This window comes from Melanotaenia boesemani, chromosome 8 (genome assembly GCF_017639745.1).
Source record: "Melanotaenia boesemani isolate fMelBoe1 chromosome 8, fMelBoe1.pri, whole genome shotgun sequence".
Classification (NCBI taxonomy): domain Eukaryota; kingdom Metazoa; phylum Chordata; class Actinopteri; order Atheriniformes; family Melanotaeniidae; genus Melanotaenia; species Melanotaenia boesemani.
The window spans coordinates 13,835,781-13,853,128 of record NC_055689.1 but is presented as its reverse complement, the minus strand read 5'-3'; the positions used below and the strand labels follow the sequence as shown (position 1 = coordinate 13,853,128).

Sequence of the window (17,348 nt, the reverse complement as noted above, 5' to 3'; positions counted from 1 at the left end):
AGAAGATAGATAGATAGATAGATCGATCGATAGATAGATAGATAGATAGATAGATAGATAGATAGACAACTCAAAAGTCGTCATTTTCAGTTTTCAGTATGAGGTTTGCTCTACGCTAGAACATTTGTTTATGGAGTACGGAAAAATAGATACCAAAAGACTTTTTAGGATCAATTTTTGGATCATAACACATTCTAAACAATTTGGGATATACCTACTTGAAGGCACTTTTATATGGGTGGTTTGTTTACATGTTTACCACAATGGTTTTATGAAATAGTGTGTTGGTATGGTGTCTTCAGCTGGTTCTGTTCTCTGAATGGACAGAAAAAAATAAACTAAGCAACTTTAAGGAAAGTCTTTATTAGATCACTTAAACCGTTTCAGTATTATGAAGTCTTTGTTAAAGTATAAAAAAGAAGATTTTTATAATAAACAGCTCACTACAGGATTAGAAAAACTAAAAAAAAGGCATGTAAAAATATTAAAGTTGACACATAACCTGAGAGCAATGACTGGGTTTTCGTCTCACCTCTCTGTACCATTTAGTAAGAAATTTTGATGTTATGATGTTTAATGTTGAACTGACTGGTAGATCCAGGAGTGGAGGCTGTGGTTGTCACGGTGATATTTATGTCAAGGTGTGTTGCTGCTGCTGGTGGGGCATGGGGCTATTGCTGTCTCCACTTCGGTGATCTCAGTCACAAGTTCTCTGATAATTGCCACGCTGCCTAGCGGTGGCTCAGCTGCACTCTCTACCTGTGGTTCCACTGGCTGAGAACTTTGAAGAACCTCCTCTTTCTCTTCTTCTTCTTTTGCAAGATCTTCTTTTGCTAAATTTTTCTCATCATCTTTTTGAGTCTCACCCTTGAATTCAGACTCAAGATGACCTGACTTGTCTTCCAGTCCTTCACTCACCGTTTGCCCTGGGGTCAAGACAACATCACCGTCTCTTGGTGATGATGACGAGCTGCAGTCTTCATTGATCGTCTCGCCTGCTGTTTGAGCTACACCTTTTGCTTGCTCTTCACCTTTCTCTTCTTCCTTTCTACCTTCTTTCATCATCTCACATCCCTCTTTCTCTGTTGCTTCTTTCTGTTGCTGCTCTTTTACTCTCTCCACCTCCCAGTTGTCTTTGATTTCTCCTGTCAAGTAGACAGCTCTGTCAGTGGGCTGCTGTACCAGCGTCTTCATCACAGGTTCTTTGGAGCATGGAGCAATCCCATCCATCAGTGACCCAAGACTTATTTTCATTGGATAATCAATTTCAGGTGAGTGTGATGGGGAAGGAGACTGGGTGGAAGAGGCCTCCTCTGATATTTGATCTGAGGATGAGAGGTAAGGAGTTGTGGGTTTTTCAGGTGTTGCAGAATGATCGTTTTGATTACATCCAATGTGGACATTGGTCAGCTGGGGCAAGGCTAGAGGAGAGGGGTCAGGAGAGTGTGGGATGGTGGATCCTTGGTCAATCTGTGGATCAGGCTGATCTGGGATGGTAGAGCCCGGCTCAGTCTGTGGATGAGGCTGATCTGGGATGGTGGATCCTTGGTCAATCTGTGGATGAGGCTGATCTGGGATGGTGGATCCTAGATCAGTCTGTGGATGAGGCTGATCTGGGATGGTGGATCCTGGATCAGTCTGTGGATGAGGCTGATCTGGGATGGTGGATCCCGGATCAGTCTGTGGATGAGGCTGATCTGGGATAGTGGATCCTAGGTCAGTCTGTGGATGAGGCTGATCTGGGATAGTGGATCCTAGGTCAATCTGTGGATCAGGCTGATCTGGGATGGTGGATCCTAGGTCAATCTGTGGATCAGGCTGATCTGGGATGGTGGATCCTAGGTCAATCTGTGGATCAGGCTGATCTGGGATGGTGGATCCTAGGTCAATCTGTGGATCAGGCTGATCTGGGATGGTGGATCCTAGGTCAATCTGTGGATGAGGCTGATCTGGGATGGTGGATCCTAGATCAATCTGTGGATGAGGCTGATCTGGGATGGTGGATCCTAGGTCAATCTGTGGATGAGGCTGATCTGGGATGGTGGATCCTAGGTCAATCTGTGGATCAGGCTGATCTGGGATGGTGGATCCTGGATCAGTCTGTGGATTAGCCGTATCTACCTCATGTGTAACAGCTGCCTCTGAGTTGTAGGATACGGTTTGTGTTGAATCTGTTGATGACGGTGTGTCACATCTGACTGTCCCTTCTTCTGTGATTTCTTTGACCTGTGGAGCCTCTGTCAGAACAATCACAGGACACTGAAGTATTGTGTTGTGGTCTGATGCTTGAGAAATGCTGGGGTCTGGTTTGGTGTTGACCTTAAGTTCTGCATCATTCTGAGGGGAAACATCAGTTAATTGATCTCTATCTTCAACCACAGGAGGAGCTTCTTGATCATTATTGGGCCCTGAGGAGGAGCGTGTATGAATGACTGGGGTGTCTGGTGTAGAATGAGGAGGTGTCTGTCCCAGCAGACTGTACTGGCTAATGGCTAAATCAGATGTGTCCAACAGGAGATTGTTGCTCTTCTTACTGGCAGCGTCCTGAACCACTGCAACATGAAGAGAAGGTTGGGATGTAAACTTAGATCAGAGGGAATATGTTTATTTCACAGTTAATATTTTTAGTTGTAGGAAACAGACGCTAATAATCAGTGGTTTCAGTGAGAATATGAGATACTGTAGAAAAGGAGTCTGTGTTTGTGTTTACCTGTCTCTATCTCCTTAGTGAGGATGTTTCTCAGAACATCATCATAGATATTATGAACCAGGATGAAATTGCTGTAGTCAGAGAAAATATACTGCTCGAACTGCTGGAGGTCCTGCACGCAGAAAACACATTTTAAGCTTTGTAACTTGTGAGCAACAAACCGCGTCTGCAGCGGAGATTTTGACGTACACTTTTCCATTTGCTGTCCATTCTCCTGGTGAGCGAAGGCAGGGTAATCTCCAGCAGAGCTTCCTGATAGAGCCTCCTCTGGACCACTCTGCTGTCATAGTCTAGCTGCTGCTCAAACATACAGACACACGATTTTTAAGAAACTGAATACTAATGTCACCAGCCCTTTAAGAGATTTTATTGTATTTGTGTAACCCACTAAGCAAGCTGTATGGGAGTTATTGAAGTATAATACCCAGCACTGATAACTATTTTTGTTTGAATTATGCTTAAATACAATGCCTTCATCTCTCATCTTCTTGCATTTCATGCATATAATTTCACTGTGTTGGGCTCTGGACATTTCCCAAAGTGACCTACAGCTGTTTATTGTGCCAGAATGCAGCAGTGATGCATTGGAGCTGCTGCACCTCTGAGTTTAATTTGGAACAAGTATGTTTTAGTTGGTATTGAACGTACTGTATGCAGATGAAATTATGTGACTGAAATGGGAGAACTCACTTAAACCTTCAGATCCTGATTCAGATTTCAATAGATTCTTATATTTATATGTTACATCTGTGACTAGTGCAAAACAACTATTGAGGGAGTCTTGAAGAAAGAGCCTTAGATAGAATCTGCTTTGTTTAACACATAGTTCCAACCACAGCTCCCTGAGAAGGTTTTACAAGTCTGAGACCTCAGAAATCTTTTTATATATTTTGTGGTCTGTTCATGTGTGTTTTGGTACCAGAAAGCACAACAATGGGCATGCAGGTAGAATTTAAAGAAACTTTGATCATTGAGGATCAGTTGTTAAGTGCATTGCAGTGTTTTTGGTTTTAAGGTGAATGCTCTTTCCTCAGCGTCTGTCAACATAAACAGTTTATTATATGTAATGAATAAATAACTCACTCATTTAAAAAAAATCTTTTCTCTCCAAGTCCTTTAAAAATGATAATGACATATATTGGACTAAATGTTGAAAAGGGAAATGTCCCTAAAATCACATTTGGATATAAGTAGTCTTTATCCCTATTTTTTTTTTTTTTTTTACCTTGAATACTCTTTCTTTAGCTCTGTCCATCTTCAGAGGAACCTCAGAGGGCTGCAGTTTGGTTGATGACTGGAGAAATTGCTCCAAGGTGTAGACAGCACTGTCTAGCAGCTGCAGGACACACAAAACAGCATGTTCCCTTTGGGATGTGATCTGCAGATTTTGACCTGTTCTGTTTTTGCTTAAGGACACTTCAAAGCAACAGCTGCACTGAAGGTTGCACATCATACCTTTTCCATCTCCAGATGTGCAGAGTGAACCAGTCTCTTAGCACTGCTCAATCCAAACCGTTGTTTTAAGTCTGTAAGTTTTTCCATCAGGTCCTCCACCTTTTTGTAGCTCTCATCCAAACTGATGGAGTGCAGATTGGTCAAAACCTGGAGAACACACACAAATACTTGAAAAAAACAGCTAAAAAACAACTTAAAATACATTATTAGAGAGCATGTTGAAAAGAAATTAAAAAGTAAGAACACGTGAAAGAATAAACTTGTAAATATAAATAATCTCACCTTCTTTGTCTCCTCTGTCCCTCCATTTGTGAGAGAAAAAGCCGAGTCCATCTGTGTGCGGAGTGTGTGCTGCATCCCCAGAATCCCTGCGCCAATGTTTCCTGTAAGCACTTCAAGGATGGAGGACAAGTAGGGTCCTATCGACTCACTGCACACTTTCTCTGCTTCTTCATATATGCACGCTGTAACATACACATGTTCACAGATTATATGATTATCACAGATTATCAAACATATTATGGGGTGGTGGTATAGCACACCCCAGTCATCTGTCATTGTGACCATGGGCAAGACACCTCACCTTCCTTGCCTCCAGTGTTAGCATCACTGGTGTATGAATCTGTATGAATGTGTATAAATGTTTCAGTGGTGATCGGAGAGGCCGTTGGCGCACATTAGCTGCCACGTTGCTGTCAGTTCACCCCAGGTCAGTCCGCCTGCAGCTGTGGCTACACATGTAGCTAACCATCACCAAGTATGAAGAGGAGTGGATAAATAATAGATCCAGTATAAGCGCTTTGAGGGCCGTCAGCAATAAACCGCAATATATCTGTTATTATTATTATTATTATTATTTTTATTATCCAAACAGTTTTTTTTTTGTTGTGTATGAGACGCTGCATTGCTTTTATCAGACAGCAAATTCAGATTAAGGCCTTAGATGTGGGATTAACAGCTCTGAAGCTTTTTAAAACATTCATTTTCTAGGTATGTCTCCACATCTGTTACCTCTGACTTTCTGTTCCAGGAAGTGCTGAGAGGTCATGATCTGGTCCAGGTCGGATCGGATTAGAGCCTGACTGGCTGATGCTGTCTTTCGACAATCCTCTCTTAAAGTCTCCAGCCCTGCTGTCAGGTGCTCCGACACCAGCGCGTAGGTTGCCTGCATTGTCTACACAAATAAATATATATAGAAATAATATGTCATAAAACATGGTGTTAAAAAATTGTTGTAGAATTGCCAACAGAGTTGAAAACTGCTGGGAAAAATATTCAGAGAATAATATCTGAATCAGAAGTCAGAATGATCATTTCACATTAAAATAGTGTGATGTGGGAACCCACACATCTTGTAAATCCCCATTCAGTCAATAAATACTTCTGTATGATGTATCCTGAATAGTACTTCACATAAACCTCAGTATCTTGTAGTAGTACTTCAGTATCTTGCCCAATACTTACAAATACAAAAGTAGATTTATGTACTCCCAAAGATATTTTAAAGTTCATAATTTCCTGAAATATATGTAAAAATTAGATTTTTTTGTAATAATTGTTTACAAAGTGAAGTTTAATAGGTTATGCTCTTGACTATGTTATTATTTTCAAGCAGACTAAGTCTGATTAAAAAAAAAAAAAAAAAAAAAGCTATTTTCCATTAGTTTGAGAATTAATTTCTTAACTCTTGATCTGAAGAAGACTTGTTTTTCGTTAGGTTAGTTCACCCCTGTATCCCTGCCTTAGAGTCAGGCCTTTCATTTAACATCATTTAACAATGTAATTTCAACCATTTTTATCATCAGAATGTTAGCTAATACAGTTTTTAACTCAGAATATTTAAATGTTAGAAATCCGTCTCGTCCACAAGAGTTAACTTTTATTCAGAGAAAAATGCTTTTGCAGTTTCTTTACATTGATTTGTAGTGAGCATGAAAGCTCAGCATGCCACAGTTTTTGTTGAGTTTGGTTTGTATCTTGTCTTTAACTTTTTCATACCCATATTAATGGTTGATTAACACACTTGTGCAGAACCTGAGACCTGACCTGACCGGGTGAACAAGGTTTTCATCGGTGTTGAAGCAAAGAAACCTCTAAAACCTGCAGGATAGGAGCCCTGTAGGACCACAGCTTGACATTGATACTCTAGGTCAGTGCTTCTCAATCCTGGTCCTCAGGGACCACTGCCCTGCATGCTTTAGTTCTTTCCAACTCCTGCACACCTGATGCAGATTAATTGAACTGCTCGTCAAGTTCTTTGCAAGCCTGCTAATGAGCCATTAATTTGAGTCAGTGTGTTTAAGATGAATACTTCTAAAATGTGCAGGGCAGTGGCCACCGAGGACCAGGACTGAGAAACGCTGATCTAGATCCTGTCTTTGATTTTTGTCGTTAGATTTTCTATGCTGTTTCCTTCTGTTATCACTAGATGTCCTCAGTTCCTTACACTACCACTATGTTACCAGTCATTATTCACCTTCATTCACTCATCTTGTGATCAGTTTCAGTCTCTGGTCTCTTGATTTTTTTTTTATTTTTATTTTGTTTGTGTGAGTAGTCTGTGTGTTTGGACACCAACCTGCTTGCAACCTGTTTGGTCCTTTATTTAGGCTTTTCTCTCCACCATGGATTTTGACATAATATTGAGTGTCTCTTTCGCGCTGGATATCTAGGCTTTAATGGCAGCAGGTTTCACTTTGAACAGACTGTCTTACTTCAGGATGTGTAGTCGGTACAATGGTCCTCAGTGGAAACAGTCAATTTCTTCTAAATCTGAACACACCTATATTGACCTTTAAATGTTTTGAATAACAAGAAACTGTAATGAATTTCATGTTAGCTACTTTTGACCTTAGGATGAACACTTTCAAGGATTTACAAGGTAAATAGCTGATGGAGATAGCTGATCATCTAATTGTAGGAAGCCTTCCTGTACTGTATGCTGCCTTCAGGGACTATCAGGAGCTGAAACACTACAACAAGACAACAAACGTGATAATGTTTTTAGCAAAACACTAAAATCTTGGTGTGTTAGTTCGACTCACTGCCAGCCACTGTCGTATTCTTTCAGTCTTCTTGCCCTTCACCTTGGATTGAAGCTGACTTTGTAACCATGGCAACAATTCCTCCATCACCTGGGAGGCCAGTACCTGTACATACACAATATAAAGCTGATGCATGTAAGAGTGTATGTGTGCATACATGTATGGGTGTGTGTGTGTTACTGACTTGTTCCTCAGTGCCCAGCAGCTTTTCCCAGGATTCATAGCATCCTTTCTCTTGTTGGTAGAGGCGGAGGGCATGGGCGTATGCCTTGCTTTCATGGGAAGAAGTATGCCAGGGGTCTGCCAAAAACACGGTCTTTATTATGATTCTGGAGAATTTAGTGGAAATCATGTTCTTTTAATGTCTCCTGCCCCCTCTTGGGGCATAAGTGTCTAATTTTAAGCTCATTAGAACAAGTTTAACTCATTTTCTTCCTTACTTTTAACACCAACACTGTAGTTCATTTTAACTGCTGCCACAAATACTAACTGAATGAGGATTAATTCAAATTTAAAAAATTCTAAATAAATATTTACTGAGAAATATTTGATTAAAAATTAAATATTCAGCTGCATAGGAACTTATCTTTAAAAGTGTATTTTAAGAAGTATAGTTGTGACAGAGGACTGTGGGTTACTATTAACAACAATGCCTTATTATGGGTGCCAATGCTGTAAGGCATTGGCAACATATTGCTATTGCCTTTTTTTCTCCGCTCAAAACTTTGGCGGCTATCTCCTCCTACAGCTTTCACTCTACCCCCACAAAAGTTACATCAATCTGTGCGTCTCGATCGGGACATGTGTGGTATGACTTTTCTCGTACAAAAGTCTGGCAGTTTTCCCATAGGAATGAATGGGATTTGGCTCTGAGCAGCCCGAAAAACATAGGTCACTTTGGAAGCCTACAGCTCAGCCATATCTTCACCTAGAAACACCATTCAAAGTTTAAACGGGTCACGAAAGATAAACCTATCACTGGCCCGAAGGGCATTTTCATGTCTCTTACAGTTTGTTCACAATCACTGTTGAAGTTTTAGCAAAAAGTGCCAAAATCCTCTCCCTCTGCCTCCCTCTAGCTTTTGCTTCAAAAAGACATGCTTAAACAAAGTTCTCTCACGGCCAGAGTTTTTGCTCTACAGACACAATTTTTACATCAAAACGTAGGTTTTTTTGTTGGCTTCAATTTATCAGGAGCTCATTTTGGGCTAGGACGTACAGATTTGGAGCTATGAGGCTCAGAAAGACACAAAGTCTTTTCTCCCCACTCAGAATCCCCATTGATGGAACCATGTTTTAAAACTGCTGCCATTTAAGTTCTGTTTGCAGTACAGTGACAAGACTTATATCCTCGTGTCCCTCAAAGCCTTCTGCACCTAACGGTGAAAGAATTATTTTCATATGTATTACGGTTTGCTTTCAGCAGCAAGAAGTTCGGAGGCTTGCACACAGTGACTTCACAGTGCCATGTGTGTGTATGTGTAACCTGAGCCTGCCTGTCTGCTGCTATGGGGGAAAGGGTGGGGGCATGGTTGCCATGGCAGCACTCTCAGCTGCTGTCATTGCAAAGAGCTACTGTTTAGCCCTTTCATACCTGTCAATCTGCAGATTTTGCAATCATGCAAAGATTAAACTTTTAATTTTCTCTGTCACTTTTCATCCTGTACACATCTAGATATCCCCCCCCCACAAAAACAGGAAGTGACTCTAACTCTGGACTGGGTTGACCAAAGAACTTGAAACTTGCCAGTTTTATTGAAAGTCCCTATCTAAACATTTCTGCACATGAACAATGACTACAGCGCCACCTAGTGGCCGCCTGATTTCTGCAGATTTTCCGATCACGCTGATGTTTGGCAGTTTTCATCTGACACCCGATCCGAGCACGCTCGTGCACGCGCGGCGACTGCGGCGCCACCTAGTGGCCGTACGGGAATATTTAACGGCATCGCATTCACCGGCGGGTTTGCCTCCGTCTCGCGCCGTCTCCCTCGCGCCGGCTGGCTCCCTCGCGGCGGCCGCGCGGCCGGCACACCAGGGGGCGGCGGGGCGACCGGCGCATTGGCACCCATCAAAATTTCTTTGAAATTTTCTAGTTTTCTTTATTCCAGTTCTCGATGCTCTCATTTCCAATCGTCTCTTTACTGTCAGCTAATTTATTTTAGGGGAAAAGAAAAAAAAGTCGCCAACATTATTTAAAAAAAAATATATATATATTTATTTTAGGCAAGTTTTCTTTTAATTTTCTCACTATATGTGCTCTTAAATGTTCCCAACTCTGCTGATAGCTTATGGCTGAAGTCATAATTTCCCCATCGTAATGGTCATACCACTTAGTATTGCTTCATTCATTGCTGTTTGGTTTCATATCTCATTTCTTTAGTTTTCTTTTATATATCTTTAAGTTTTGTTTTTTCCTTTCCATTGAATTCCGTTTTTGTGTAGTTCCTCTTAAAGTGTTTTGAGTTTTCTTTTCTTACTAAATTTCAAAACTTTAAGGAACAGAAAGCTCCATTAATGCTGAGGAAAGGTACTTTAATCTGTGAATCACATAAGTGCAGCTAAACTCTGACTGAGTGATGTCACCAGTTCTTGAAGTGATGTGCTCCTGTGATTTAAGTTAAAATTATATAAGATTTTTACAATTTTGTTGGGATGGGAAGCCATGAATTAACTCTTAACAGTTTTTTTCTATGCCTGTCAATAAATTGCATCTGAATACTAGAGAAATTAGTTCAGTAGGAAACTCAAAAGCAGCCAAACTGTATATAATGAAATAGGTTTACTGAAATATAAACATGATAAACTTTATATTTAAACATGTGGGATATCAGTTTGTGTTTGTGTGGACTGCCAATTTGATTTAAGATGTCAGAATATCAGGAATTAGGTTGGATTTTTAATATCTTATATAATATTACTATGAGCAGAGGTCCCATCATGACCCAATTCACTTTTGTCTAGATTAACCTTCATCAATGGATTAATTCTGTTCATGCACTCGTGAAGACATAAACACAAATTCAGAATAGGGTCACACACTTTCAGTTTGAAGTTTAAAGATTACAGGTACAGATTACATCTACAGTTATGTGTTGGCAGCCTCTCTGCTCTTTTAGGTAAGAGGGTACTCTGTACTGTAAAATTACTCTGTTCTCCTCATAGCAACAGAAAATAATTTACGATTAAAATTATGGTTAAAATGCACTTTACTGTGTCCATCTGTAAATTTGGCTTGTACTTGAGTGCTGTTATAATAGCTGTCTTGTTGACATCAAAGCACAACACAATAGCAAACCACTGTAGTAATCCATCAGCCACACCAAACAAATAATAATTAATAGCACTATACCCATTTAAGATAAAGATCTGAAGAATATCAGTAAAAAAAAACAACAACGAATAAAACAAATTGCTTTTGTGCAACCCCCACATCCTCAAAAGAGATTGTCATAAATCCTCTGCACTTAACTCACATATAATTTCAGTATCATAGGGATGTCTTGCCTGATGTTGTGGGTTAAAAAAATGTGAAGGTCATTCATACCGATCCACCAACAGATCATTTCCAGCCAGATCTTTAACTCCACTTAGCTTTTTTGTAAGTTTTGTCTCATTTTTCCTGTTTTCTCTTTTAGTTAATCCTGACAGGGGCTGAATTTAAGCTGTAGTCTGTAAATGTTTAAAACTGTGAGTTAAGTGCATCACAGAGAAGAGAGAACTGCAACGTTCTGTTTTAATTCTTTGTAGGTTTGTTATAATCCGCTACTGACTTTAGCTGATGGAGACATTTGACTAAAGTGTGTCCAGAAAATATCTATAAATTCCAAAAACTGAAGTCAAATGTCTAAAATTACAAGAAAGTCACTAAATTAAATTAGAGAAGTATTTCAAGAAGGGAAAACCCTGTTCCTTGGTATTAGTAAACACTGTTAAATGTGTGTGAGCTTCTGAAATGATCTAAGGATAAGATGACAAGGGTGACCAGCGACATGTTGTTTCCTGTTGCTGGTAAGGATATCTGTGCAGATATATCATGCCTTTTTTGCAAGCTTAAGCCTGATGTAGAGGGGTTTGTTTTTGGCTTGTATCCAGCTAACCACACAGGAAGTCAGCAGCATTAATATTTTTATCTGTCACCTAGACAACTGTCACAACATGAGAGACAAGCTTAAGGGAAGTCAGCATACAGCAATGACATTTTCAGACCCTCATCCAAGCAGAAAAAAAATATTTAAATAGTTTTTAATTACACATTTTGGCAATTTGAATGATATTGGGGGCATTTTTAAGAGGATACAGCACACACATGTAGGCTTTTAGAGTAAAAACTTCATATTGGTATTTCAAAGCCACTTTGTTTTTCGTCGCTTCCTTATGTTACTATAACATACACATGTCGTAGTGTATTACCAATGTTGCTGTGCTTAATACAGGTCTTCAGGTCAGACAGGAAGTGATCTCGTTTCTCTGCTTGTTGAAACAGGAAGCAGGTGTGGCCTGTGTAAGGCAGGTGGAGATATACAGCAAATATATCCGGAGACAATATCCCCGAAGAAGTATCCTCCTTCACTCCTGAGCACAAACATAAACACACAGCCACACAAACGGGTTACTGACAGAGCCTGGCTTTTTAACCCCAGAATAGTTTATTAGTTTACATTTCTTTTAAAAACTAATATCAACCTTTGCCTCAGAGGATTGTTGAGTTGTGGTCAATTTGTCACTTGCAAATCACAAAAGCTAAAGTAAATTACTTAAAAAAATTCAGAAGATTTAGTTTTGATTCTGCACTTGAAATTAATAAAAGACTAAAATTAACCATACATTACAATAACATGACATGACATTTGATTTCTAGCGCCAGTTTTCGGCCACCCACAGGAAAAATGTGAGGCACGTCCTAATGCAAATTCTCCTTCAGTAGCGAAAGCATTCATACCACGATCTCTCTTTTAAAAGAGCTTATTAGAAAGTCACCTCATTACTTACATTTTTCATAGTTGCAACTGTACAGTTAAGCATTGTGTTAGATTTCACGCAGATCCTCCACTCTCGAGTAACACACAGTTTAGAAAGACAAATTACACAGTGATGACCAGAACGATAGTTTTGTATCCTCTGATGAATGAATGTGTGTATGTGTGTATTGGTGAATGGGATTTCTTGTAAGCATTTTCAATAGAAAAGTGCTGCATAATACAATCCATTTAACATTCAGTCCCCATACCAATAGATGACATTGTGGAGTTGTCCACACCTTTTAAAGGTTGTCTATGAGCAGCTAGCCTGCAATGCAGCACCATATCTAGTATATTGAGAAGAGGATTGTGATTATTGAGCCATCAAATTTTTGTATTACTCTTGTCACATTTTCTGTTTCTATCATCCACCCTGAAATTTACAGACACATTGATTAGCTGTCAGTGCTGATAATCTGTGTTTATGACATAACTCCACAAACTGCCTGGAAATTAACACATCATTGCTTTTGTTAAGTACCATTTAGTATCCCGGTGCAGGTTTTCTCCAACTGAGCTCTTGATTCCTTCTCAGTGGTGAACAAAATACCTCCTGCTGGCTGGAGGACCAACTTAGCTGCACATCCACGATTGAAAGCCTGCACAGCCAACAATACTCAGCACATGGACACAAGTAATTTATACTGCAAATGTCATGTTCTGCATGCAGAAGTGTGGTCTGTATTTCTGTATTTTACCTCCATGTTGTCATGTATTTCTACGTTGTAGTCCCTTCGTAAGACGACATATCTTTCTCTGCATTTCTTTCCTTGTTCATCCCAGCAGGAGATTTTAACATTCTCTTGGTACAGCACCTCCTCTGGATTATACGGAGGCTTTACAAACACACACACACACACACACACAGAAATCCATTAAACTTAAACACCAATATATATGAAGACAAAATCTGCTGCTTCTAGCAAGAATATATTATATATAACTTTAGTTTAATTTTGTGTTGATCAGATCCGTTGATGGATTTAACTCCTACCCTCTGTGTGAGCAAAAGACCCCGGCCTTCTTTATTTGGTTCCACCTCCTGGTGTAAGTATCCAAGGTAGGCCACAGAGTACTGCTGACGGTAAAACCCGCTGAAACTCTGGAAGGAACTATCAACAAGTCCTGGAAGTACACAAATAAAAAACAAACAAAAAAATGTTTCCAGGGGAAAAATGCTTCACACACTCAGACACACACACTTACAATTTCAATGCAATTGACAGTGTGGGACACAGTGATTAATGCTGAAACTAGTACAATAAGAAGGCTTTATCTTTGAACCTGCTGGTAGACAGGTCATTAAACATGATGTGTCTGCATGGGTCTTGTCTGGAAAGGTACTGATGTGAATGTGGTGGTAAGCGTGGTTTGGCTCAGCTTTAAGGGGAAGGATAGTGGTTGTGGTTCACAATATCACAGAACTAATCAATGTGCTTCTCTATCTGCTAAAGTGTGCAGGGCCTCGTGGAGGAAGGAACAAAGTCTGGTGCAGTCAGCTGTAGTTGGTAGTAATTGGAAGTCCGGCTCTTTTCAAATATTTAGCGCTTTTGTTTCTGACTCAAAATGCCTCTTCATTTAGTATCACTTGGAGCTTCTATATTAGCCTAATTTAGCAATTATAAATAGTTAGTAAGTTGGTACGCAATTTTTTATTTAGTGTTTTTGTTAAACCCTTATCTTTATACATTTTTCATAAACAAATAGACTTACTATTTAATTATTTTGTCATACCTTCAAATAAACAAGTAAACTTAGAACCACAACTAACAAGTGAAATAAAGTCTTAACATTATGACACTTAGATTAACAAATTGCTCCACTTTGTTCTGACGCTCTTATATTTAAATCCAGCTTTCTGTGTCTCTCTCCTGTACTAGTACAATCTCTGTCTTGTGAGTGTCTGTCCTCCTTTCACATAATGGTAGGAGCCTAGTCTATCCTTGTATATGATTGGCCACTTGGTGTGCCCATCAAAATAAAAGTCCCGCCCCATCAGAAGATTCAGCTCTCCCCAGCGGGAGTTGGCTCTTCTCATTTACTACAAGAAATCAGCTCTTAGATGTGGTTCATTCGTAAACAACACATCATTCCAACATTGAAACAAAGCACAATTCCTGTGTTGTGTCTGCTGTTGCTGCCAAGGTGATTCTTGGAGAGTAGCAGAGCTCTTACAGTGAGGTGAACTAGTGATTTTAAACTGGTTGTATTTGTGAATTAAGTTGGTTTTTAGTGTTAGCAAATGTCTCACGTGACATTTTTTCTCCTCTGTGCATTAATTTTTGTATTGTTTATATTTGTTTGATTGTACAAAATAAATTACTAACTTTTAAATCAGTGTTTCTCAATCCTGGTCCTCGGGGACCACTGCCCTGCACGTTTTAGAGGTATCCATCTTTAACACACCTGACTCAAATTAATTGGGTCATTAGCAGGCTTGCAAACAACTTGATGAGCAGTTCAATAATCTGCATCAGGTGTGCAGGAGTTGGAAAGAACTAAAACATGCAGGGCAGTGGTCCCTGAGGACCAGGATTAAGAAACAATGTTCTAAAACTGCCAAAATGCAAAACCACTGTGTGAAAAACTGAGACCACCCATGTACTGGACTAATCGATCATCAAAAAGTGTGACCATCATTTTTTATTAAAAGAGATTTTGGCAGTTTGCTGATTTGGAGCATTCAGGTGTTACTGAGACATCTACAATGATGTGTTGAAAGGGTTATAAGGCATTGAACAATTTGAAGTCTGTTGTTTTCCAGTAATAAAAATTATTTACAAGTGCACAACATTCAAGATACTTGCTAACCATTTCAGGAGTGTAAGTCCCAGAAAGTTCACTTAAGGATCAGGTCATTTAATGCTCAGAGAATCACAAAAACCCAGGAGCTACAGTGCCAGTCAAAAGACACCTTTATTCATTAATTTAGAATGAGCAGATGTGTCCAGACTTTTGACTGCTAACTGCACATCTCAAACTCTACAGGACTCAGTTAGGATGTTGAGTGTCTATGTTCCTGAAATAAACTGAACAAATATAACTTGTTTGGACATTATGACACTTTAGCAGAAAGCCTCTTATTTTATAGAACATGGCAGCACAGCTTATTTTTACAAAGTTGCATCTGAATAAACCACAGCTAGAGCAACATCCTTTAAATTTTTATGAGACCAAAGTGAAACCATTAGGTCATAACGCACAGGACCATGTTTGGCGTAAACCAAACAATACACATCAACACAATGACCTTATATTAACTATAGTTAATATAAGGTGAACTTGAGGAGGGTAAATATAACTTCACCAGTGACAAAAATGGTGTCAGTGTTGTGGTGACAAAGATAATGACCTCACTCTCAAAGAATTAATTTCAAGTGTCTGCATTAAAAAGAACAACTTGACTGATGTTATGTCTTTAAAGCTGTTTCCAGGTTTGGAGGGCTGTACTAGATCTTTAAACTGGGGGATCAGTCATAATCTATTATCTATTATCATTTATTTACAGTGTGTGACCACTATCATGCATTCTTTGGCTCAGTCTCTATCCTGAGTTTCATCTCACACACTGACACACAGAGAGATAGACAGAGAGAGATCAGACAACCCATAATAATATAATAGTTGGAAATAGCTGTAATTACGTTTTAGTTTGCTGAGATTACTGACAGGATGTGACTGTGCTGATAACACATATAGGAATGCACACATGGAGAATTAAACATAACCCTCCACGTTCACATGGCAGATCAGTGCTGCCTGGCTTTCCACTGTTATTGATTTTAACTTAAAAAAAATAATCATAACAAGGAAACTTGTTTTCAATTTTTTAAAGCAGGATTCTCTCTTGATTTTTTTTTATATATATTACAGAAGTTGTCCTGGTGGCCTGGCAGTTAAGGGAGTGTCATGTAACTGGGGCCTTTGCTGACATGTCACACCCCTCCCCACATTTCCTGTCTGTTTCTATGCTGAAAAATATCAAAGACAAGAACAAATATTCATAACCTCTCATTAAATAATATAACACTAAAGCCTGTGAAACTATATTTGACCGATCTTCTCTTTCACATCTGCTTGTAGCGGGGGTTCCTCATTATTCTGTATAAACCCTGAGGAAACATTCATTTAACTGCAACATGCTCCAGTTAGAAATGATGTGGAGTTGTGGTTGCAGTTCACTCTTAACTGCAGATATCCAAACACTGACAGAAATTCTCAGTCCAAGTCCCATTAAGTGATCAAAGTAAGCTATACGGAAAAAAAGGAGGATGTAATGCCACGGGTAAACTGAAAAGCTTTTTCATCTAAATCTTTGATTTTGCAGCACAGGCTTCAGCTGCAACTACCTTTTGCCATAACTACAATAACAGCCTCTATTACGTCAACTACAACAAGAAGAGCCTCATGTTTATTGTACCTGTATCCTTACACCTTCCGCTATTCACTATGACTTGGAATTTTATCTCACTTTATTTTCCACTTCATCTTTCCTAGAAAATTTATACACATGGAGGATGAGATACCTGCACCAATAAAATCCTGAAAGAAAACTACTGAAATAAAACAAAACTAATAAAATATATATATATATATATATATAAAAATAACCTTCTCATTTACCTTTGATGTGGCTGATTTTGGTGTCATCTAACAAGCCAGAGGAAGATGCTCCCATTGTTTATGTTTCCTTTTTTCTCTACTGTATCTGTAAAAGCCCAGTCAATAATTGAATATGTGTGCAGAGCATAGACAGGAACACTTGTCAACTTGAGTGATCTGCTCCGAAGTGTCAAGTACTTTTTTTGCTCAGCTCATTTCCTCCAAGTGCGAGTGTGTGGTGAGTTGGGCGGGGCTGTTAAAACATGAGGTAAGCGGTGTGACAATGGTCCAACTGCAACATCATATACAAGTGTCACAGCCGTCCTTGTAGGGCCATCTGCTGGTGAACACTGAGCTGAAACAGCATTTTGACCTGATAATCTGACATTACAAAATACTAATTTCCCCTCTTTAGTGTATTTCAGTTACACAGAACAAAAGATACAGTAAGTACTGTTTTATCTTTTACAGGGTTTGATGCATTTAACGGTCACATGTAATGATGCATTCAAGTCC

The 17,348-nt window shown here is 39.3% G+C and overlaps 1 protein-coding gene across 1 annotated transcript; it reads right to left on the bottom strand.

Moving 5' to 3' along the window:
• Positions 1-347: 347 nt before the first annotated feature.
• On the bottom strand, positions 348-17,013 carry LOC121645248 (protein Niban 1-like). Its single transcript, XM_041993645.1, has 14 exons — positions 16,854-17,013; positions 13,225-13,355; positions 12,929-13,066; positions 12,712-12,829; positions 11,623-11,784; positions 7,394-7,509; positions 7,210-7,314; positions 5,177-5,339; positions 4,448-4,629; positions 4,166-4,312; positions 3,936-4,046; positions 2,900-3,007; positions 2,711-2,822; positions 348-2,552 (listed from the first exon to the last, which is right to left on the bottom strand). The coding sequence occupies exons 1-14, from the start codon at positions 16,906-16,908 to the stop codon at positions 637-639; spliced, it is 3,564 nt and encodes a 1,187-aa protein (XP_041849579.1). The 5' UTR covers positions 16,909-17,013; the 3' UTR covers positions 348-636.
• Between the last annotated feature and the right edge of the window lie 335 nt (positions 17,014-17,348).

Excerpts from the sequence above, each read along its gene's own strand:
- LOC121645248 (XM_041993645.1), bottom strand. The coding sequence starts at position 16,908 with ATGGGAGCATCTTCCTCTGGCTTGTTAGATGACACCAAAATCAGCCAC. Across the intron at positions 11,785-12,711 it reads CTGCACCGGGATACTAAATG|GAGTGAAGGAGGATACTTCT; the intron begins GTACTTAACAAA and ends GTTTGTGCTCAG. Across the intron at positions 4,047-4,165 it reads CACATCTGGAGATGGAAAAG|CTGCTAGACAGTGCTGTCTA; the intron begins GTATGATGTGCA and ends TGTGTCCTGCAG.